General features: G+C 34.9%; 2 protein-coding genes across 9 annotated transcripts in view; one reads left to right on the top strand and one right to left on the bottom strand.

Moving 5' to 3' along the window:
- The window catches only part of FANCL (FA complementation group L), a 91,035-nt gene extending 73,062 nt beyond the window's left edge, over nt 1-17,973 (top strand). For all 3 annotated transcript variants that reach the window (XM_042932333.1, XM_042932334.1, XM_042932335.1), the window contains 7 exons: nt 9,592-9,742; nt 14,042-14,125; nt 14,604-14,649; nt 14,728-14,809; nt 15,656-15,772; nt 17,093-17,164; nt 17,472-17,973. In XM_042932333.1, the coding sequence (XP_042788267.1) occupies nt 9,592-9,742; nt 14,042-14,125; nt 14,604-14,649; nt 14,728-14,809; nt 15,656-15,772; nt 17,093-17,164; nt 17,472-17,507 (588 nt within the window). In that variant the 3' untranslated portion in view covers nt 17,508-17,973. The remainder of the gene's footprint in view (nt 1-9,591; nt 9,743-14,041; nt 14,126-14,603; nt 14,650-14,727; nt 14,810-15,655; nt 15,773-17,092; nt 17,165-17,471) is intronic.
- VRK2 (VRK serine/threonine kinase 2) overlaps nt 17,550-24,788 on the bottom strand; it is a 103,839-nt gene continuing 96,600 nt past the window's right edge. For all 6 annotated transcript variants that reach the window (XM_042932327.1, XM_042932326.1, XM_042932331.1 and 3 more), the window contains one exon: nt 17,550-17,881. In XM_042932327.1, coding sequence (XP_042788261.1) covers nt 17,579-17,881 — 303 coding nt within the window. In that variant the 3' untranslated portion in view covers nt 17,550-17,578. The remainder of the gene's footprint in view (nt 17,882-24,788) is intronic.

Here is a 24,788-nt window from a genome sequence, read left to right as displayed (position 1 = left end):
TTCTGTATATTGATTTTGTATCCTGTAATTTATCAGTTCTAATCGTTTTTTGGTGGAGTCTTTAGGGTTTTCTATGTGTAGGATCATGTCATCTGCAAAGAGTGACAGTTTTACTTCATCCTTACCAATTTTGTATGGCTTTTAATTCTTTTCCTTTTCTGATTGCTGCAGCTAGGACTTCCAGTACTATATTAACTAAAAGTGGTAAGAGTGGACACTTTTGTCGTGTTTCTGATCTTAGGAGAAAAGCTCTCTTTTTCACCATTGAGTATGATGCTGTCTGTGAGTTTGTGACATATGGCCATTATTATGTTGAGATATGTTTCCTTTAAATTCACTTTGTTGAGAATTTTTATCATAAATGGATGTCAGATGCCTTTGTCACATGCTTTTCTGCATCTTATTGGGATGATCATATGATTTTTACCCTTTCTCTTATTAATGTGATGTATCACATTGATTTTTGAGTTTTGAACTACCTTGCATCCTAGAATAATTTCTACTTAATCACGGTGAATGATTTTTTTTAATGTTTTGTTGAATTTGGTTTAATATTTCTTGAGGACTTTTAGTCTGTGTTCATCTGAGACATTGGCCTGCAATTTCCTCTTTTTGTAGTGTTTTTGTCTGGTGTTGGTATCAGGGTAATGCTGGCCTTATAGAATGAATTTGGAAGCTTTTCTTTCTCTTCTGTTTTTTTGAGATAGTTTGAGGAGGTTAGGATATTAACTCTTCTTTAAATGTTTGGTAGTGTTTAACAGTGAATCTGTCTTGTCCTGAACCTTTGTTTGTTAGGAGTTTTGTGAATACCAATTCAATTTTATTAGTAATAACTGGTATGTTCAAATTTTGTATTTCTTTATGATTCAGTCTTGGAAGATTATGTGTTTCTAGGAATTTATCCATTTCTTTTTTAAATATTTATTTGGGGGAGAGTGCAAGTGGGGGGAGGGGCAGAAAGAGAGCTGGACAGCTCTGTGCTGACAGGCTGGCAGCAAGGAGCCTGATGTGGGGTCAGACTCACCAATCATGAGATCATGACCTGAGCTGAAGTCTGACACTTAACCTACTGAGCCACTCAGGTGCCCTGGAATTTATTCATTTCTTCCAGGTTATCCCATTTGTTGGCATTTAGTTTTACATAATATTCTTTTAATCCTTTGTATTTTTGTAGTGTCAGTTGTTATTTCTTCTCCTTCATTTCTCATTTTAATTGTATGAGTCCTCTCTTTTCCTTGATTAGTCTGGCTAAAGGTTTATCAATTTTGTTTATATTTTCAAAGAATAAGTTCCTGGTCCTATTGCTCTTTTCTATTTTTTTAATCTCGATTTCATGTATTTCTGCTCTAACCTTTATCCTTCTTTTTTCTAGCTTTGGGCATTATTTTTCTGTGTCTAGCTATTTTAGGTGTAAAGTTGTTTGAGATTTTTCTTGATTTCTTGAGGTAGACCTGTATTGCTATAAATTTCCCTCTTAGAACAGCTTTTGCTGCATCCCAAAGATTTTGAACCATGGTGTTTTCATTTTTCTCCATATGTTTTTTTTATTTCCTCTTTGATTTTTGGTTGACTCATTTATTGTTTAGTGGCATATTTTTTAGCCTTGATGCATATTACGTTCATTTCGGACTTTTTCTTGTAATTGGTTTCTAGTTTCACACTATAGTGGTTGGAAAAGATGCTTGATATGGTTTCAGTTTTCTTAAATTTATTGAGACTTGTGTTGTGGCCTAACATGTGATCTGTTCTTTAGGAATTTCTGTGTGCACTTGAAAAAGAATGTGTACTTTTCTGTTTCTGAATGGAATGTTTTGTATATAAATGTGAGGTCCATCTGGTTGAATGTGTCATTTAAAGTCACTGTTTCCTTGTTGATTTTTTTTTTTTCTCTTGATGACCTATCCTTTGATGCTAGTGAGGTGTTCAAGTCCTCTACTTGTATTACCATCAGTTTCTCCTTTCTTGTATGTTAATATTTGCTTTATATTTTTAAGTGCTCCTATGTTGGGTGCATAGATACTTCCAGTTGGACTGTTCCTTTTGTCATTATGCCCTTCTTTGTCTCTTGCTACATGAATTGTTTAAATCTTTTAGAAATGATTCTGTAAGCGTCAGACTATGACAAGGATGGCTATTCTTCATTGTTCTATCATTGTTTCTTAACTTTGTACATTAGAATCATTTGGGGACCTTTTAGAAGTCCAAATGCCAAGGCTGCATTGAACCAAGATTAATTAAAAAGTAATGACTGACAATGGACTGTAGATATTAGTGTTCAATTTCCCTAGGTGATTGCAATATAATTTTACTTGTATAGAAAGTTAAAGATATTGATACTATTTATATTCTTTGTTTTTTGTATCTGTAGTTGAAATAAGTGCTAAATTTTACTTAAAGAAAATAAAGATGTATTTTTTTTAACCCAAGCTTCTGATTCTCTGGTTAAGAATATCTGTTACAGACTTTTCAAAGATTATAACTTGCCTTATACAGTGAGTTCTTGTCTAGGAAGACCTATTCTTATTTTGTTTTGGAGAGGGTCTAAATATGTTATCTAAATATGTTATCTAAATATGTAGCTGTAAAGAATTAAATGTTATTGAATATTTGAAAAAAATGAAAGATTAGTCTAACCTAATTCAATAAACTTAACTTTCTCAGTTACAATGAATAATTTACACGTTATGTAATTATCCCTCCCCGCCCCCACCCCCATTATTTTATTATAAATTTTAAAACCCACAAAACATTGAAAGAGTTTATGGTGAATATACTCCTATATCCACCACTTAGATTCCACAGTTAATATTCACTATTCTGGCTTCGTCACTTACCTTTCCATTTGTGCATTTCTCCATTCATCAGTGTATATGAGTTTTGGTGCCTTTCAAAATATTTTGCAGGTGTCCGAGATCTTTCTCCAAAATCCTTCAGTATGTCTGCATTAACTAGAATTTAGGTGTTGGTAAAATTTGGAAACAATGAAATGCATAATCCTAAGTGTAGCATAAGTTTCTGTGAATGAATATACTCCTGCAGTCCATTTTCAAGATGCAGAACATTACCATTATCTTGGCTCTTTTATCTCTTCCCAGTAAATCCTATTGTATTGATTTTTCTGAACCATGCTTTATTTTTGTCTGTACCAGATTTAATATAAATAGAAGTGGACACTGTGTTCTCTTTGTAGATAGCCTCATTTCACCTGGCATATTTTTGAAATTCATCCATGTTGTGACATGTGTCACAATTTTTATTTTGTTTATTCCCGAGTAGTAGTCCATTACATGAATATACTGGAGTTTACTCTATCTTTTATTAATGGACATTTGGACTTGTACTGATTTTTTGCTCTTTGAATAAAACTGTTCTGAACGTTTTTGTATAAGTCTTTCTATGGGCATATCTTTTCACTTCTGTTGGAGTGGAATTGCTAGGTCTTAAGATAGGAATAGATTTAGTTTTTACAGAAGGTGTCTGATCTTTTCAAAAGTGGTTGTGCCATTTTACATGCTCAGCAGCATATGAGAGTTTAGGTTGTTTACATCTTCACCGACGTTTGATATTTTATTTTAATGTTACCTCTTAATATTAGTATTCTTACTTTTTCCTGAGTTTTTCTTTGATTCAATTTTAAATTTATTTTGCACATTGCAAATTTGCCTACCCCCCACCTCAAAAAGTCCCCCAAAACCTTAAAATGGTAGCTTTGGTGAGATGGGAAACTACCTTGGTAGTTCATTCAGTTGAGCATGTGACTCGATTTTGGCTCAGGTCTTGGCCCTGAGGTCCTAGGATTGAGCCCCACCTCAGACTCTGTGCTGAGCCTGGAGCCTCCTTGGAATTCTCTCTGTCTTTGTTTCTCTCTGTCCCTTCCCCCAACTCACACGCTCTAAAATAAAATGAAAAAAAAAAAAAAAAAAAGAACTTGGCAATTTTTATTTTTGAACATTTTTTAGAAAACTTGCAAAATATTTAACTTTGTTATTAATTTAGGTCATATTATAGTGCGCTCTTTTGGCATTTATGATGTATATAGAATAATGACATTGTTAGAAATAGGATTTATAAATGTTTCTTTTTCAATTTCAGTAGGGAAATCAATTAGGAGTAAGAGTTTGTGAATGATTTAATGGATAAAAGAAGCAGTTAGAGAAAAATTTGTTAGTTTTTCAGATAGTTTACTGATGTAATAGTTTTAATGTCTACCTCTTAAGTTCATTGAAATTTCTAAGATAGATGTTTGTGTCCCACTTTTCACCTTTTTTGGCTTTTTTTAATGTACCTCATGTGACTAGCAAAATCTCATGATGACTTTTAGGATTTAAAATTTACTACTTCTGTAATTACCAACTGACTTCTAGTTTCAGGGTTATTGTTGTATTTTTTCTTACTGCCATTTTCTTTGGATCTTTCATTTTCTGTTCAAAATGCAGAATTAGTTTTAAGTAGAACTGTGTTAAGTAGAACCCCGTTTACAGTCAGGCATGCCAGAAGTGGACATTGCTCCTTTCAAATGGAAGATGTCACTGTGAAAATACTGTGTGGCTATTTTGGTTTTTGGTTAACTTTTCTTGGGTTTACAGTGAAATAGGTAATTATAGATTTTTAAAATATAGATCTAGTTACAAATGGAGAGAAAGGAAAGAGACATTATGGTACTGACTTTGGAAAAGAAGAGTCGTTTGAACAAATGGTATTGAGAAATAGGATATCCACATGAAAAAGGGAAATTCGACCCTTACCTTGCATTTGTACACAAAAACTAACTCAAAATAAAGACTTAAATATAAGACCTGAAAGTATAAAACTCCTAGTAGAAACATAGGGGGAATACTTCTTGACATTAGTCTTGATAATGATCTGTTGATTATGACACCAAGAGCAATGACAACAAAGCAAAAAGAGACAAGTGGGACTGTATCAAACTAAGGGACTTACTGCACAATAAAGGAAACAATCGGCAGGATGAAAAGTCATCCTATAGAGTTGACGATAATACTTGAAAACAATGTATCTGATAAGGGGTTAACATCCAAAATACGTAAGAAACCTCTCAGCAGCAAAAACACAAATAACCTGGTTAGAAAATGGGCAAAGGACTTGAACAGATACTTTTTCAAAGATGACCTACAAATCGCCAACAGAGATATGAAAAGATGTTCGACTTCATTAATTATCAAGGAAATGCAAATCAAAACTAAAATGAGATACCACTGTACAACTGTTAGGATGGCTATTAAAAACCAAAAAAACGGGGTGCCTGAGTGCCTCATTCAGTTAAGCATCTGACTTCAGCTCAGGTTATGATCTCACGGTTCATGAGTTTGGGCCCCACGTCGGGCTCTGTACCGACAGCTGAGTCTGGAGCCTGCTTCAGATTCTGTGTCTCCCTCTCTCTCTGCCTGTCCCCAGTTGGCACTCTGTCTCTGTCTCTCTCTCCCTCAAAAATAAACAAACATTAACATTTTAAAAAAAAGTGAAATGAATGCCAGGTGTTACAGGATATGGAGAAATTGGAACCCTGTATGTACACTATTGGTGGGAGTGTAAAATGGTATGGCAACAATGGAAAACAGTGTGGATGTTCCTCCAAAAAGTAAGTAATATAACTGCTGTATGACCTGGCAATCCCACTTCTGAGTATATATCCAGAAGGGCTAAAATCAGAATCTCAAAGAGCTACCTGTACCTCCATGTTCATTATAGTGTTATTCACAATAGCAAAGAGACAGGAAAAAATCCCAGTGTCTATCAACAAATGAATGTGGTATTTAAGAAAAGATAGTATATACAGACAGCCTGAAAGGAGAAAATCATGCCAGTTGCAAAAATACAGATGAATCTAGAGGACATTATGCCAACTGACATAAACCAGTCACAGCAGGACAAATATTGCATGTTTCTAACATGAAGTATCTAACTTAGTCAAACTCATACAGAGACTACAGTAGTCTCTACAGTAGTAGTCCAGCCAGGGGTCTGGAAGGTGGAGGAAGGGTGTTGTTGTTGTTCAGTGCGTGTAAAGTTTCAGCTCTGGTAGATGAACAGATTCTAGAGATGTGCTGTACAACATAATGCTTATACTTAACAATACAGTATTGTACATTTCAAAACTTGAGAGGGTAGACAGAGCTTATGTTACTGAAACCGCTGAAAACCCCCTGAAAAAGACACAAGGAACCTTTGGGGAAGTGTTGGGTAGGTTTATTACTTTGATTGTAATGATGGTATCAGGTTGTACCGCACATGCTCATATTCATCAACTTGTACACATTAAATATGTGCAGTTCTTTGTATATCCCTTACATCTGAGTAAAGCTATTAAAAAATCAACGTACCGTCCAGCAATTGGATTATTGTATATGTATCTGATGATCAATATCTTATTATAAACAAAGAAACTATAGTATCACATCTGCACAATACAAAAATCAATTTAATTGCAGTGTAAATAATGAGTTTTAGGAGACTGTGACTAAAGGAAGAAAATTTAGTTACAAGGTTGTTTGAGTGATCTAGTTAACTAGTAATCTGTGCTTAGATTTCTGGTTTGCACAATAGGGCAGGTAGTATCCCCTGTCACCTGGGGGGTGGGGGACGTGGACCTAGGAGGTTGGATTTCTCTGGGAAGATCATGAGATCAGGGTGGAGCAATAAGTCTGTTAGCAGTGTGGAGATTATCTACATAGTGATGGTTGAGCAGTTCTGGAGTTGTCTGTTTGGCCTAAAGAAACTTGGGAATGATCATGTATAGAGAGGGTGCTTACTGAAGCTTGGAGCAGTAAATATACCCATGGAAAGTATTTCAATTTACTCTGTGTAAACATATCTATGTATACATGTTAAACAATGTTAATTGCAAGCCACGATAAAGAACTGGGGTTTTAATCAGTAACATAAAACATAATTTGCAAACTACTTGTAAATAACGGTAGCCTTAATAAATAGAATGATGAAGGTCATAAATGATTATTTTTATATCAAGTAGTTGACTTCAATTTACTTAAACAAATATTTATTGAATAGCTTTTGGAGTTTGTGTTGCTGTCATTAAGTGGTGGTATTACAAAGAAAAAATATCACTGAGAACTGCACTTAAGTTGTTTTGTTATAAACCAGGAAATGGTAGTATCAGGTTTACAGAATACAAATATCAACTTAATTGCAATATAAATAATGGGAGTTAGGGGAATGTGACTAGAGGGGGAAAAACCAGTTAGTAGGTTGTTTTAAATGGTTTTATGAGGCACACTGATATGTTCAGTGTTACATTTTAGATAGGGTACTCCACAGTAGGGTATTAGAAGATGGTGATGGCATGTCTGGATATGGAAACAAGAAAAAGGGCATTATTTTATATACTTTTTACTGTCCTCTGCAAGGACTTGTTTATTTTTTTAAGGGGGTTATCCTAATAGTACATAAAAATACTAGGGTAAATAGAGTTATCAAGAAATTTGCTAAAAATAGAATCAGGTCTTTAGTTAATGAATTTATTAGGTGTAAAAAACAATCTGCAGGGATCCCAGCTCGTTTCTTGTTTGCATAGCTAAAGAATTGTGGCACATTTAATGAAAGAGGAGATAAAGTGCAGCCCATAGTAAAGTCAAAACAAAACTTGGAAGTTTGGTTTCTGATTTCCGGATTCTGGCATCTAAATTTATAGATAAGTATAGCATATTGGAAGAGAACAGGTATGCTAAAAGGGATCCTAAAAGGTTATTTGCAGGTATTAAGCTCTCATTACTACTCTTACTTTTTTCCCCTGTGTATAGAAGGTTAGAAGAGTTGAAACTAGCTTTGTGAAACTGAGCCATGAAATCATCTAAGTGTGAACCCTGACTGAAGTGATGGGATGAAATGGGTTTTCCTTAAGTACATATGAGTACAAAATATACCTTAAAGGAAGTGAGTACTTCCTTTTCATCTCACTCATGGTATACTGTATTCTTACATTGTTGTCTTGTATCTGTTTTTGGATAAATAATGTTGGTAGAATTTCCAGTGATTTTTTTTTAAATGTGTTTTGCTTATTTGAAACAATAAGATCCTTAATTCTTAAACTTTTAGTTTTGATGGCTTTTTATATAAAATATTTAGTAAGTATTGGTATCATTTAAACATACTACTTTATGAGAAACTCTTTAGTTGAAAGTAATTATAAATTGATTTTTAAAATCAGTAATGACTTTAGTTCTTATCATTAGTGAAAATGTATTTAATTCCCATAGAATATTGTCTGAAATAACTGAATTCAGACGTTGGCTAAAAGTTTAGCCTCAGAAGAAATTTTAAACCTAATCTATAATATTGTATTCCATATTTGAAAATAGAATCTTAAAAGAGTAAATCTTAAAAGTTCTCATCACAAGGGAAGAAAACAATTTTCAAAACTTTATAGTGTGACAGACTTATTGTGATTGTTTTACGGTGTGTACAAATGAATTATTCTGTACACCTGAAACTAATATGATATACGTTGATTTTTTACCTCAAAAAAAAAAAAAAAAAGAACCTCATAGAATTCACAGATGCCTTCCTAGTAATGAATAGTCTCTATTAAATCCAGTGCTTCTGGATTTATATCAGTATTTGGCAGTGCTTAGATGCTCCACACAGTACCTGTGTGTGAGAAAAGACATTTCTAGGGATGACATATGTATAGTTTCATTACAGGCATTAACAGATAAACATTTGCAATTGATTATGTTAATAGGGAACACTACTTTCAGCCCCAATTAAACATTATTCCCCTCCTACCGAAAGATGCATTATTCTCATTAATAGATCTATATTACAAAAAAAAATGTACTCCATTATTATTTGAATTTAATCAATAAAAACCTTGTAGAGAAAATATATGTAGAACCTTTTTATACTCTTTGCCTAATTAAGTCTGTAAAGTTAATAATGTGTAATCAAATTACAAGTGGTGCTGCATTTAACTTGATAACTGCACAAACTAGATAACTTGACAACTTTCATATTAAAATTGTATAGACTCTATGCTCAATATGTATATAGTATATTCATTAAGAAAGTACACACATGTCATCTTGTATTAGTAGTTACTATTCTATAAATACAGTACAGAATACATCATAATAAAAATAAATATGGTCTTTAGAAAACAATTCCTGGGGCACCTGGGTGGCTCAGTCGGTTAAGCATCTGACTTTGGCTCAGGTCATGATCTCACGGTTCATGAGTTCGAGCCCCACATTGGGCTCTGTGCTGACAGCTCAGAGCCTGATGCCTCCTTCAGATTCTGTGTCTCTCTCTTTCTCTGCCCCTCTCCTGCTTGTGATCTCTCTCAAAAATAAACAAACATTAAAAAATTTAAAAAAAAAGAAACTATTCCTGGTAAGATGCACAGTCCCAATGACAGTCAAAAAATTCTATTAATGCTAATGGAGGTGAAGAGCTATGAAGCAGGGACAGTTAGTTGACTCTTGTTTACTAGGGTAGTTTTAGCTGAAGTGAAACAGAGCTTAAAATTTCTAAATTGAATGATATTTTAAGTGAGAAATTATCTGTTGTTGATAAGAGTGTCATTCAACTTACTCTGCTTTTATCTGTCTTTCACAGAGCTCTTTAATAAGCATTTACGGTCAGTTTTTGGCAGCCTTAGAATCACTGAAAGCATTCTGGGATGTTATGGATGAAATCGACGAGAAGACTTGGGTACTGGAGCCAGAAAAACCTACAAGGAGTGCAACAGCACGCAGGATTGCACTGGGTAGGGAAAAGGGATTAAGGAGGCTTTTTGTTTGTTTAGATGTTGGATTATACTTTGTATTACTAAGGAAAATGGAGCTCAAGAGGACATTGGACCCTTAGGTGAGACTTTTTTTGCATGAAGTCAAATAAGCTCTGATTTAGCCCTATGTATTTGAATGTAAATATTTCAGGAGAAAGGGCAAGTACTAAGGTGTTTCATTATAAAAGGTGATGATCCAATGGCAGTATCATTCAGAGATCCTGTATAATCAGCTGTTAGTAGCTCAGAAATAGTGGAACAGGTTTTTCAGTACTTCCATTATTTGGGAAAAGAAACTGTTAGAAATAGGGGCACCTGGGTGGCTCAAGTCGGTTAAGTGTTGGACGTCAGCTTAGGTCATGATTGTACAGTCTGTGAGTGCAAGCCCCGCACTGGGCTCTGTGCTGACAGCTCGGAGCCTGGAGCCTACTTTGGGTTCTGTCCCTCTCTCTCTCTGCCCCTCCCTCACTCATGCGCTGTCTTTCTCCTTCAAAATTACATAAACACTAAGAAAAAAAAATTTTTAAAAAGAAACTGTTAGAAATAATGAAATCTTCATCCATGAAACTAGACAAGATTAATATCAACAGATCTGGGAATATTTTCTGATGAACTTTAGAGGATGAAAGGATCTGAAGTGGGCCATACATGGCATTGAAGAGTAAACAGGAAGCACAAAATAATAATTAAATATATTTTAAGTATTTACTATAAATATATGTGACATTAATGAATAAGATGTGTTACAACTGTAAATACCCCTGCAACATTACCATATTCTTATTATAAAATTAGTTTTATGTATTTTCATTATGAGCAAGCCATATATGGAGTCAGTTTTGAGTTCAGCCTCTCCAGATTTTAGATGTTTTAAACTATGTTTCAGTTTACAGTAAATAGTGTAGTTAGGTGATCATATGATATCTATTTGTGTCTTCCCTTCTCTTTTTTTTTTTTTAGCCTAAATAAATATATTGTTAAAAGACATATGTTCTGAAAGATATTATGAAATTCTGTTGTGAGTCCTATCCACATTAGCAATTTTTATGGTTTCTCCCCAGGCATAATAGATTATCTGGGAGAAAATAAGTAACATGTAATTATGAGAAAAGGAAGATACCGTTGTATAGCAGTTGTACAAATAGTATTGTTACTTAGTCTAAAAAGTTTAATCCGTATTTAATTTTGAATAGTTGACCAAATAATGGTATATTTGTGAACAAATAGATATTAAGAATGAAAATATTTTCTTCAAAATAGTGTAGTAATTTATTTTCTTCATAGCCCCATGTAAATAATTATTTTAATTAGGTAATGATTAAATATACTTTTATTATATTGCTCATTGTTCAGCATAAACAACCTGCTTTTTAGTCACTTTCTCTGTATTTACCTATAGCTCTTTTTTATCCCCTTTCAGGCACTGATATGCTTTTTGAAGACCAAGTTTTCAGCAAACTAATTGAGATATATTAAATAATATACTCATTATTAAGTGAAGCCATTAGTATATGACATAGCTAAAGGCTAATATGGGATTTGTGTTCATGGTAAAGAATGTATAAGCAAATGAGATTATAGCACTTTTATGTTTTATATATCATTTTTACTTGATTACCTTTTTGTCAGATCTGTAATAATTGTGTTCATATTGTTGTCAACCTTAACCAAAAGTTAATGTTATGGTGTGTAGAATTTATTAAGTCCTTTTTACTGTAAAAATAAAATCCAAATGCCCTTATACAGTTATACTATGTGCCTTTAAAAGTAAAACTTCTGAAATCCATACAATATTCCAGTATAGATAGAACTTATGAAAGAATCTAGTGCCAAGTAGAAATAGATTTTTCTTAGATCTTATAAACTAGGTTAGTTGTTTGTTATTAAACGAACAGTTTCAGTTTAATGTGAATTGAGTCTATTGTTGAAGTGGAAAGCTTCACAATGAGCAAAAGAATTCAGAAAATGTTTTTTAAAAATATTTAAATTTCAGTTGACATAAAATGTAATATTGGTTTCAGGGGTACAATATAGTGATTCAACAGTTCCATGTTACTCAGTGTTCATCAAGATAAGTTTTGATTTGTATTTTCCTGATGAAGAGTGATGTTGACCATGTGTCCATTGGCTATCTGCATGTCTTCTTGGGAAAAATGTCTGTTCGTGTCCTCTGTCCATTTCTTAACTGCATTATTCATTTTTGCGATGTTGAGTTTTATAAGTTCTTTATAGATTTTGGATACTAACCCTTTCTCAGATATGTCATTTGCAAATATCTTCTCCCAGTTTGTAGGTTGCCTTTTAGTTTTGACCATTTCCTTTGCTGTGCAGAAGCTTTTTATTTTGCTGAAGTCCCAATAGTTTATTTTTGCTTTTGTGTCCCTTACCTCAGGAGACATCTCTAGAAAGAAGTTGCTACAGCCACCGTCAAAGGGATGTTCTCATCCCTTTATGTTTGGTGTAAGAAATAGTCCAGTTTTTCCAACACCATTTGTTGAAGAGATTGTCTTTTTCCCAATGGATATTATTTCCTGCTGTGTCGAAGATTAATTGACCATATAGTTATGGGTTTATTTCTGAGTGTTCTATTTTGTTCCATTGATCTATATTTTGTGCCAGTACTACACTGTTTCGATCACTACAACTTTGTAATATAATTTGAAGTCTGGAATAGTGATACCTCCAGCTTTGCTTTTCTTTTTCAAGGTTGCTTTGGCTATTCAGGGTCTTTTCTGGCTCCATACAAATACCAGGGTTGTTTTTCTAACTCTGTGTAAAATGCTAATGGTAGTTTGACAGGGATTGCATATTAAATGTGTAGATTGCTTTAGGTAATAAAGACATTTTAGCAATATTCATTCTTCTAACCTATGAGCATGGAATGTCTTTCCATCTTTTTGTATCACTGTTTCCCTTCATCAGTGTTTTGTATAGTTTTCAGAGTACAAGTCTTTCACCTCTTTGGTTAGGTTTATTCCTAGGTATCTTTTTTTTTTTGGTGTAGTTGTAAGTGGGATTGATTTCTTAATTTCTCTTTCTGCTGCTTCATTTTTAGTGTATAGAAATGCAACAGATTTCTGTATGTTGATTTTGTATCCTGTGACTTTACTGAATTCATATATAAGTTCTAGCAGTTTTTTGGAGGAGTCTTTTGGGTTTTCTCTATGGAGTATCAGAAAGTTTTACTTCCTTGCAGATTTGGATACCTGATATAAGTGGGATGTTAAAATTCCCTGCTATTACTGTGTTATTATCAATTAGTTCCTTTATGTTTGTTATTGTTTTATATATTTGGGTGCTTTCATGTTGGGTGCATAAATATTTACAATTGTTAGATGTTCTTGTTGGATTGTCCCCTTTATTATGATATAGTGCCCTTCTTTATCTCTTGTTACGTACGGTCTTTGGTTTAAAGTCTAGTTTGTCCAGTATAAGTATTGCTACTCTGGCTTTCTTTTGACATCCATTTGTGTAGTAAATATTTCTCTTTAAGTCTAAAATGAGTCTCTTGTAGGCAGAATATAGATAGGTCTTAACTTTTGTTTATCCATTCTGACAACCTCTGTCTTTTGATTGGAGCGTTTAGTCCACTTCATTGGAAGTGATTATTGATAGAAAATGTTTCGATAAAACTCCATAAAACTCAAATCATAATTTATTGTATGCTGGTCTTTTTACATCTGACCATAATTGTGCTTTCCAAGAAAGTTATGGAAGTCACTTTGATAATTATTTCTTGAACTTGTGATTTCTTTTAATATTAAAGATCTATCACTATAAAAAATTTTTATTTAAGCTAAAATAGAATTCTGACCAGAATTTCACTAGAAATCAATTAACTTAATGGACTGACTCTGTATTTTAAAACTTTAGATGGATCCCCAAATCTTTATTCATAATCATAATTTCAACGTTTTTTATTTATTATTTATTTTTGGGACAGAGAGAGAGCATGAACGGGGGAGGGGCAGAGAGAGAGGGAGACAGAGAATCGGAAACAGGCTCCAGGCTCTGAGCCATCAGCCCAGAGCCTGACGCGGGGCTCGAACTCACGGACCGCGAGATCGTGACCTGGCTGAAGTCGGACGCTTAACTGACTGCGCCACCCAGGCGCCCCCATAATCATAATTTCAAAGTGCATTTCTTTTAGACTATAAAATTATATTTATAAATATATTTTATAAATAAATACATTTATATATTTATTGAAACCCATAACACATTGGCTAATCTTTCCTGTAAGTACCCAGATACTGCTTTAATGTTCTTTTATTCTAGGGAATAATGCTTCAATACATATAGAGGTTGACCCCAAGCATCCTACTATGCTTCCTGAGACCTGCTTTCTTGGAGCTGACCATGGTATGAGATCTCCTATTTAAATGTTTTTAACAGTCATAAAATTCTTGTCTTCACTGTTAAAATATTCTAAAATATTAACATATGGTAATTATTTTAAATGAAAATGTTTCATCATTCTGAACTGTGTACTTTTGTGTTTTTTTAAGTAGATGATTTAGATTTTCCAGTCAAATAATTAGCAAATTCTGTGTTTTAACAAGAGAGTATATTTCAGAGTTGCTAAGAGATCTTAGAAGTTTTCATCAGAAAATAATTTGTAACTACATGTGGTAATAGGTATTAACTGAATTTGTAGTGATCATTTTGCAATACACACACATACCAAATCATGATGTTGTACACCTAAAAGCAATACAATATTATATACCCATTATATCTCAGTTAAAAAAAAAAATTCTGTGCTAAATGTGGCTTTACAAAGCGAGAGCTGCAGACACTACATTTTTAAACTTTTTTTTTTTTTTTTTAATCTCTGAAGTGGTAAAACCTCTTGGAATTAAGCTGAGCAGGAACATACATTTGTGGTAGGTATTTTTTGTAACAAAATATTTATTTTTCTATTATTTTGCAAATTTAATAACAATTTTTTTTCATGCTTTTAGGGATCCAGAAAATAGTCTGTTACAAAATTTGAAAGATGTTTTAGAAATAGATTTTCCAGCTCGCACTAACCTGGAAAAATCTGTAAGTTTTATGAGTGCTTTGATATTCCAAACAGCATAGCATAATGAAAGTTAAATGTTCTTCTTTTAGACACCAGAGAAAAATGAGGCTGAAAGGGAGGGAATTGGAAGAATATTGTAACAGACTTCTGAACTGCAAGCAACAGTAGCATCAAAGAATTTGTTAACCTTTGATTAGTGGTTTAAGTATACTTTTGTCATGGTCTTTGTAGCAATGAAGTGATTAATGACAGACATCTTTATTATTAAAAATAGGGGGAAAGGTCCAAAGTAGCTAATGAGATGTTTGGATATTCTAATACTATCTGCTTATGGATGATTGAAATAAAGTTTTAATTAGCTTGATGGATTTTGTGAAGGATGGCAGTACAGTTTTTGGAAATGAATAGATGTCACTGTGTTGCAAAAATGATAAACTTGGGATTGAGTTTTGATAAAGTTGCAGAGGTTGTAGACTAATAAAGTGGTGGGAATGTTTTTGTCTTCTTCCTTTAGTTAAAGAATTTTGAAGTTTAGTAATCATTAGCTAATGTCAATTAGTATCTTTATATATTACATTGGCATAATATTGATGTACAATGTGGGAAATTTACTTAAGCCCCAAATAGAACCTGTTTTTTAGTATATCTGTGTGTATCACTTACTGGATGCAAAAGGAAGCACTCTTACAAATCGCTTTTCTAAAGGGTTAAGTAGTGATGTAACTGTATTTTCTGTAAATAATGCTATAGTTACCTTTATGAAAACTTTGTATGAAAATTTGATCTTGTCTATCCCATATTATTCTTTCTTATATTACCTTGTGTGTTTTAAACACTTGTGCTTATAAATATTTCTTCTTTTGAAGGATTTTTCTATGGATTGTGGCATTTGTTATTCATATCAACTTGATGGTGCCATTCCTGATCAAGTGTGTGATAATCCCCAATGTGCACAGCCTTTCCATCAAATATGCTTATATGAGGTAAACAATAAAAATAACGCTGTTAAGACTATTTTGGCTACCATGACCTAGCAAGTCTGCATGTTGAAATATACAGAATCCAAAATCTGTTGAAGTGAATAGCAATCTCTTTTTTCCATTAGCTTCTTTACCAGTCCATTTCCAGATGCCCGTGTGCTTTCATTTCTTCATCCTGGTCACTAATGAGTGAATAAATGTCCTAAAGTAGTATCCTAGGAAGGGAGAAAATGTATCCAGAATATATTCATGGGCTGCTTACTGATGCATAACAGATCAAATTGATGCTACATTGGAATCTTTCAGTGAAAATCTCATGTGACCACAGTGCAAACTGTCACTCATCCAAGTGGGAGTAGTAGTGGTAGCAATAAGGTGAAAGGGAACTGGCACTAATGAGTGTCCGTTACTTTTCAAAGTATATTTAAGTATAGAATAAATGTAATAATCTTACTTTTGATATTGAGAAAAATGCGTTTTGTGATCTGGATATGTCACAGCACTCTCAGTGACATTTTATTTATTATTTACTCTCTGTGAAGTCTGCTTTCGTTTCTGTGTATAGTCATTTGATCTCTATAGCATTCATCTTAGGGCACAGTTGACATGATTATATATGCATGTATATATGAAACACCTTCAGTTGTATAGTGCGTTCAGTCTTCTTGAATATCACCTCTTGTTTTTGTGATTAGAGGTAGCAAGCAGTTGGTGTTACCTGCACTTTAAGAATGGAGAACTTAGAGATGTCAATTCACCTTCTATAAACTCACAAAATACCAGGTCTAATTATAGAGATACTCTTAAGGGAACATGTGCTTTCTTTTATAATAATGAATATTCATTTAATTTTTAAAAATGGACTGCCTCGTGCTTATAATTAGTGGATTGAGAATTAACCCACTATTGGTGATTAAGACCAGAATTGAGACCTAAATTTTCACGAGCTTACAGTATCTTTTACAGCAAGAGTTCTTAATTTGTAATTAATGACTTCAGGTCAAGTCTGTGAACCCCATTGACTTGTGTACATTATTTTTGTGTCTATTTTGGATGTTGAGAAAATGCATAAAGGGGCCCATAATTTGGCTATAAACCAGTGGTATAGATCCCGAAATTCGTGGTGGTCTCCCCTTATTATTCAGCATACTACTAGTCTGGTATTGGCCAGGAAATGTTCCCCTTACTTTTTGTAAAAGAAAATTAAGGTAAATCTTTTGGAATAAAAATATATGTAATCATAAAGGAAATGAATTTAGAGTATCTGTAATGTGTAATCATGCTGACATTGCTCCCTTTTTCTTCTCTTTTTAAAATCTTCAGTGGTTGAGAGGACTGTTGACTAGTAGACAGAGTTTTAACATCATATTTGGTGAATGCCCATATTGTAGTAAGGTAAGGAAATCATTAATCAAATTTCATAAAATATGCCTAGCTTTTAATAGTGTGCTTTGGAAGATAGATAAGCATATAGTATATTAGCTTATCCAAAACTTTTTGTTACTTCTGTTATTCTATGTGGTAAGAAACAAAAAGGGTAAAATTGTCCCTGTCAATGACATTTTGTTTTTTAAATTGCTCCTTTGATCAAAAAAAGTTATTTTTCAAACTGTATCATGACACTGTTTTCTACAATAAAGCAATCTTAATTTTTAGAATGTCCACAAACTGACTTTGTTAAATTGTATTCTCTTTTTACAAGCCAATTACCTTGAAAATGTCTGGGAGGAAATCCTAAAATAAGAATGTAACATTTCTGTGAAGAACTGGCAACCTTAAGAATTATCAAAAGGATTTTATTTGATATCTTCAGAGAAAGTATAAAGTAAGACCTACTAAAATCAAAAGAAAAAGAACAATAAAGCCGTAATAATACACGTCGGTAACTGTCTCTTCACTGAGAGTAGAGTCTCTGACCTCCATTCCGGTTGGAGAAGTATATGTATACCAAGATGAAGATCTTGAATTGTCGAGTATATACGGACTGATAAAATCTTGATATGGTTTGTAAAGTGAATTTGGGAACTGTATAGAGCTGGGTTTTTGTGGAGAACGGTTTCTTTCATTCAGAATTTGAGACTCACAGTACTTTTGTCTTCTCTTTGTGCTTTCCTATGGAAAAGTATATATATTGTGTTAGGTTTGAGTTATCCTTATACTGTGTACTCTAAGAGTTCTAAATAAAACATGTTACACAAAACGAACAAATTTTTTGCATATTCTTCCTGAGAAGTTTTTTATGAAGTACTTATCCCATTAACTAACCCAAATCTAGTTAAACTGATTGGTTCTTTTAAATCAGGCAATAGGGCATCTTATAATTTGTCCTCTAAAAATACAACGAAATATGAAACCTGAATTTTCTTGGCAAGACAAATCTTATGTGGGCAAGATAGTCACGATTAGAAAGCTTTTTGGTTATTAATAATTAGTGATTCTGAGGCAGCCGTGGCAGCAGAGCGAGATGTTGGTGGCAGTGCTGCACGTCCACAGAGCAGCCTCCTGCCTGGATGCCAGAGAATGACATCTCCCAATAACAGACCTTAAGAAGAAAGTTGGTTAAAATCCTTATTTGTCCTGAACGTTGATCCAAGAAAAGATGCTCATTTCCTAGCCAAAAAGGAAAAAGTCTCCACAGATTACAGTTTTGCAGTGTTAAACTGGAATGCCTAGGAGCATACGACAAAATTTGTCAGAGGATGTTGCCAAAGACTCAAGAAGATCAACATGACCCTTGTTCTTTGGTGGGGACTTAGAACACACTGTTTGGAAAGCAGCTTCAAGCTGTCCACCCGTGGAGGTATGAAGGAGGATATCATTATAAATAAACCTCCGAATACACTCAGAGAAAATCAGGTATTTGTGAAATTCCATAAAGCAAGAAGCAAAATACCTATTTCTAAGAAGAATCAGCTGTTACTAGAATTCAGTTTCTGGAATGAGCCTGTCTCACGGAGGGCCTGATATATGTGAATTCAGAGCCTAGAACTCCCACAAGGAGCGGTGATTACATAGGGCAGTTATTGTTTAGCCAAACAAAAAAACAATTTTCCCCCAAACTGATCTATAGATTCAACACTGTCCCAGTCAAAATCCAATCAGGCTTTGGAAATGCAGTGGACCCAGAATAGCTAAAACAACCTTGACAGTCAAGAACAAAGTGGAAAAACATACTTCACAATTTGAAAACTAATCACAAAGCTAGACTGATCAAGACAGTATGGTCCTGGCATAGGGACAGGCATACAGATCAGTGGAATAGAATTGAAAGTCCAGAAGAAAACTCTCACATACATGAGGAATTGGTTTCCAACAAATGTACGAAGGCAATTCAGTGGGGACAGGTAATCTTCAACAAAGGTGCAGAGACAACTGGACATCCTTGTAAAAATATAAATTTAGACCTTCATTTTGTACAAAAATTGACCAGAACCAAATTGTAACTGTAAATATAGCTGGAATTTAAAACTTTAAGGAAAAAAAAAACAGGAGAAAATCTGTGATCTAGGGTCAGGAAAAGTGTTCTCTATAATATCAAACTTACAAAAGCAAATAAAAGTTTACATAATTGAAGGACATCATTTAAAAAATTCAAAGACAACTCACAGACTGGGAGAAAATTCTGCAAATCATTTATCTGATAAAGGATTTGTATCCAGAATACATAAAGACTTGAATAGACAGTTCTCTGAAAGCATATGAAAAGATGCTCAACATCACCAATTGCAAGAGAAATGCAAATCAAACTATAATGAGATATCATCTTACCCTTTAAGGCCATTATCGAAAGAACAGAAAATAACAAATGGTGAAGATACAGAGAAATTGGAACCCTTGTGTACTGTTCAGAGGACTGTAAAATGGTGTAGCCATTATGGGAAACAGCACAGAAGTTCCTCAAAACATTAGAAGTAGAATTACCATATAATCCAGCAATCCTACTTCCGGGTATATATTGAGAACTCAAGTGTCTTGAAGAGATATATGTACACCCATGTTCATCATAGCATTATTAGCCAAGAGGCAGAAGCACCCAGATTCCTATGGGCAGATGAATAAAGAATATATACATATAATGGAATATTATGCAGCCTTAAAAAAAGGAAAGCCTGCCACATGCTACAATATGGATCAATCCTTGAGGACATTCTGAAGAGCAAATTAAGCCAGTCACAAAAGGACATCTATGATTCCACTAACAAGAAATATCTAAAGTCAAAATAACAGAAACAGAAAGGTAGTTGCCAAGGTAGAGGGTAGTTGGTGTAGTGGGTCTAAAGTTTCAATTTTGCAAGATGTAAAAGTTCTAGAGATCTTTTGCACAACAGTGTGAATATACTTGGCACTACTAAACTACACGGTTAAGTTTAATGTTACTTGCTTTTTACTACAATAAAAAATAAAAATAGTCATTCCCAACCTTTATCATGACATGGAACCCTTTACCTGACCTACATGCCATATATTGGATAAAGGAATTGGCTGTTCACAACCAGAGGAAATTGCCCCAGGGTGGATATTGTGGCATGTCTCATAGAAAGCTCTGGGAACATACCAACCACTGTAGACTGAATATTATTGATATATGCAAGTTCCAGGAATTTCTTACACCATTCCTGTTAGCCAGAGCTCTTAATCAGTTTCCTGCTTTAATCTTAACTGGTTACGAGTTGTTCTGTTTCTGCTGCACTTTGGTGACCTGCCCTGCCCTGTCCTTGTACTATTTATCAAGTAACTTAGAAGGAAAAAATTAAAAAACAAGGCAAAATATTTCAATCTTCAACCATCTGATGTAATACCATCATTCTTCACAATAGCTACTTTCTTGACCTCTAAACCCCCATTCTTCAAAGAGCCTTTTTTACCCCCCTAAAAGTCACTTTCAGGATGCAGTTTTAGAAGGCAAGAAGTAATTACCTTCTACATAAGGTATACAAAACAAAATAGAGGTCTTGAAGGAAGGCCCTTTAACTTTTCTACTTAGAAGAAATCATTGAAAGTCAAATAACTAACTTTAAGCTACTCTTTACTGCCTGAGAGCTAATAAAGACACACTATCCCAATTGTCCTAAAGTTTTCTCAGCTTTAGAGGTGCCTAGCTGGCCCAGGGTGTACAGCACGTGACTTTTGATCTCAGGGGCATGAATTCATGCCCCACATGGGTGTGGAGCCTACTTTAAAAAAAATTTTTGTCAGCTTTATTTGCTAAAGGCAAAATAATTACTCCTGTGGCCCCCTAAAGCGTTGTTCTCCCACAAAGAAAAAGAAATACGCCATCAAATTTCAGATTTTTAAAGAAGGAGAGCCACTAGTTAGCTAACAAGTAGCATTTACATATAATAACTTACATGTAGAAGTAGACGATATCCCCATCCAGGTAAGAACAGAAGTCAAGCTACTAAAATTTCAAGGTTGGTTACACACTAGAGAAGTCTGTGTACCTAGTCTCTCTTTAAGCAACAACTGATATCAAATGGGAAGGCCCTCATCTAAGGATTTAACCACCAGTTGTCTTCGGCTTACTGAGAGATCTGCTTGGGCAAGATAGTCTATGGCATAGGTTGTAAAATGTTGTGAGTTGCCTGTTTTGTGAATAAAGATTGATTGGAACACAGCCACACTCATTTGTATTTTACTGTGTATGGCTGCTTTTATACTGCAATGGCAGAGTTGAATTGTTTCTGACAAAGGCTAGGCTGTAAACCCAAAATATTTACCATCTGGCTCTTTACGAAAAAGCTTTCTGGTCTATGGCATAGTATTTCAAACATTAGAAAAAGCGTACAAATCATTTTGGGATCTTGTTAAAATACAGATCTCAGGGGAGCCTGGGTGGCTCAGGTGGTTAAGCCTCAACTTTGGTTCAGGTCATGATCTTGCGATTTGTGAGTTTTGAACCCCACACTGGCCTCTTCTGTCAGTGCAGAGTCTGCTTTGGATCCTCTGTCTTACTCTCTCTCTCAAAAATAACAAACATGAAAAATACACGTTTCATTCAGAAAGTCTAAGATAAGACTTAGGTTCTGTGTTTCTAAGAAGCTCCAGGTGATGCCAGTGCAGCTGGTTGGCACAGCAGACTTTTAGTAGCAGAGGCTTAAGGCATACAATAATCCTAGTCAGTATAGTGTTTCTGAACCTGGGACACTTGTGCTCCATAGGACATTTAACAATTTCGGGAGACATTCTGGGTACTACAACTGGGAGGAAGTACTATTGGCATCTACTAGATAAAGGCCAGAGATGGCTTACAGTGTACAGGACAGCCAGCTCAGTAAGCCCAGAGTGGTGCTGCTGAGAAACCTTGAATTCTGAGCAAGTTATTAGCCTTGAATGCATGTCAGAGTCAATTAGGAAGCTATGAAAAATACCAATACCCTTTTTAGTTCTAGCCATGAATAATGGGCATCAGATCTCCCCTCCTGCTGTGAAAAGCCCATGAAATGAATACAAAACAATAGAGTTGGACAAAATATATGAAGGAACTTATCACACAGAGAAAACAAGGCTGTGATTCTGGAGGAGAGGAAAACACCCAGATTGATAAAGCCTACAGTTTCAGATGATCTTTACCTTAGTCCAGCCTTCAAAAAGCCTAAATGAAGTGAAGACATGACTAATCAAGTTGAACCACCAATAAATCATTTGTCTACCAGGACAAAAGTCAGTACTCTTTAAAGAAATACAATAAAATGTGGAGTTTCAAGAACTGACTAGCAGCCACGATATTCAACGAATAATAAAACTTTTACGACACACAAGGAACAGGAAACTGTGACCCATAACTAGGAGAAGAAGAGAAACAGATGTGACCCAGATGGTAAAATTATCAAACAGGGACAATAAAACCACTACATAAGTATGTTCAAGGAATTAAATATAAAGTTAAACATAATTAGTGAACAGATCGAGAGACTCAGCAGAGAAATGGAAAATATAAAATGCTCCTAGAATGGAAAAATACAATAAATGAAGTTAAACATCCACTGGTTAAATAGGTAGAGACCAGGCAAAGGACCAGAATGAAGCACAGCAAAATAAAAGACTAATTTGAAAAACAAACAGGGCCTCCGAAAAGGCCTGTGAGAGAAGGTAGACAATTCTAACTGCATGTATTTGGATCTCAGAGAAGAGGGACTGAGGCATGAAACAAATCCTAGCTGAAACTTCCAGTGATGACAATTACCAACCCACAGATGAAAAAAGCTCAATGAGCCCAAAGCAGAATAAACATAAAGACAACTATCTCTAGAAAACCAAAGATAAAAAGCAAATATTAAAAGCCAGAAGGGACACATTATATATAGGGTCAATGATAAGAATAACTGCTAACTTCTCATCGGAAAAAAACACAAGATGACAAGAAACATTTTTAAATTCAGAACGAAAAATCTCATGTCAGGTGAGGCCTTCACAATGAAGGTGAGGGGCATCTAGTCCCAGCCAAGACAGTAAGTACATTCTACTTTATTCCTTCTAATTACTACTAAAGATTTTAGACAAAAATTAATACAACATTCTGAAAGTTATAGAATAGAAGGCAGACTGGATAAGGACCTTAGAACACACAGAATGACCCAGCCCCAAGTCTCATCCCAACCACCTTTTTTTTTGGTGCCTATTTATCCCAGCCTGGGCCACAATGCAATCTACAATTGGAAAACAACACTGTGCACACAAAAAAGTCCAGGAAAAGCCTGTTGTCTTTAAACAGTGGATCAGCAGGAGGGCAAGTATACGGTTCAGGACACTTGTCTCCTAAACCTGCTGTACTTTAGGTGAACACCATGAAAGAAGCTGTACCCTTCCCACTTCCCACTAGGGGTTGTGGAAACTGGGGTAGAGTCCTGTCAGGTGTCACCACCATGCGTTAACCAGGGAGCACACCTACCCTTCCCCACCAAGCACTGAGGAGACTAAAGTGGAGCCCTGTCAAAAGACCAACCCCACACTAACAAAGCAGTACCCTCTCCACTGGCGTTATGGAAATTATGAGACAGAGCCCTGTCAATGCCCAGCCTGTACTACTGAGCACTGACTTCTCCTTCCCTCTCTCCCAGATACTCTGGAGACCAAAGGGTAGAGCCTTGTAGACTGTCCTTCCCTGCACTCACACAACATAAGTAGTGCCTCTCTTCCTCTGCAACAGACACTGTGGACATTGTGCAGTAGAGCCCTAAGGACCATGCCCAGCCTGCATTAAGCAAACATTAGCAAAAAGCAGCAACCCTCTATGTCTCTTTGGCCTCAAATGTTGTGGATAGGAGCCCAACTGACCCATCACTATCATGCATTAAAAAAAAAAAAAAAGTATACCTCACATCCTTCTAATTAGAAAACCCTGTTCTCAGGAATTAATAGAACTACAAGAGAGCTAACTAGCCAAGCTATAGAAAAAAAAAATCAATAATACCACAAACCAATGGGATCTGATAATATTTATAGAGCACTACACCTCAAAACAGTAGAATGCATGGTCTCTTTAATCTCTCATTAAGACCATACCCTGGGTCAAAAAATAAACCTTAACATATTTGAAATGATACAAAATATGTTCTCAGACAATAATATAAATTAGAAATCAGTAACAAAGAAAATGGAAAAAATCTTCACTTAGAAATTAACACACTCCTAATAGCCAAGGCATCAAAAGAAGTCTCATGAAAAAGTACAAAATTAAAAATACTGGGGTGCCTGGGTGGCTCAGTTGGTTAAGCATCCAACTTCAGCCCAAGTCATGATCTTGCAGCTCGTGGGTTTGAGCCCCACATCAGCCTCTCTGCTCTCAGATCCTCTATTTCCCCCTCTCTCTGCCCCTCCCCAACTTGCTCTCTCTGAAAAACAAATCAACGTTAAAAAATAAGTAAAATTAGGGGCACCTGGGTGGCGCAGTCGGTTAAGCAACCAACTTCTGCTCAGATCATGATCTCACAGTTCCTGAGTTTGAGCCCTGCGTTGGGCTCTGTGCTGACAGCTCAGAGCCTGGAGCCTGCTTCTGATTCTATGTCTCCCTCTCTTACTG

Source organism: Panthera leo, chromosome A3, assembly GCF_018350215.1.
Source record: "Panthera leo isolate Ple1 chromosome A3, P.leo_Ple1_pat1.1, whole genome shotgun sequence".
NCBI lineage: Eukaryota > Metazoa > Chordata > Mammalia > Carnivora > Felidae > Panthera > Panthera leo.
This window is presented reverse-complemented; position numbering and strand designations above follow the sequence as displayed.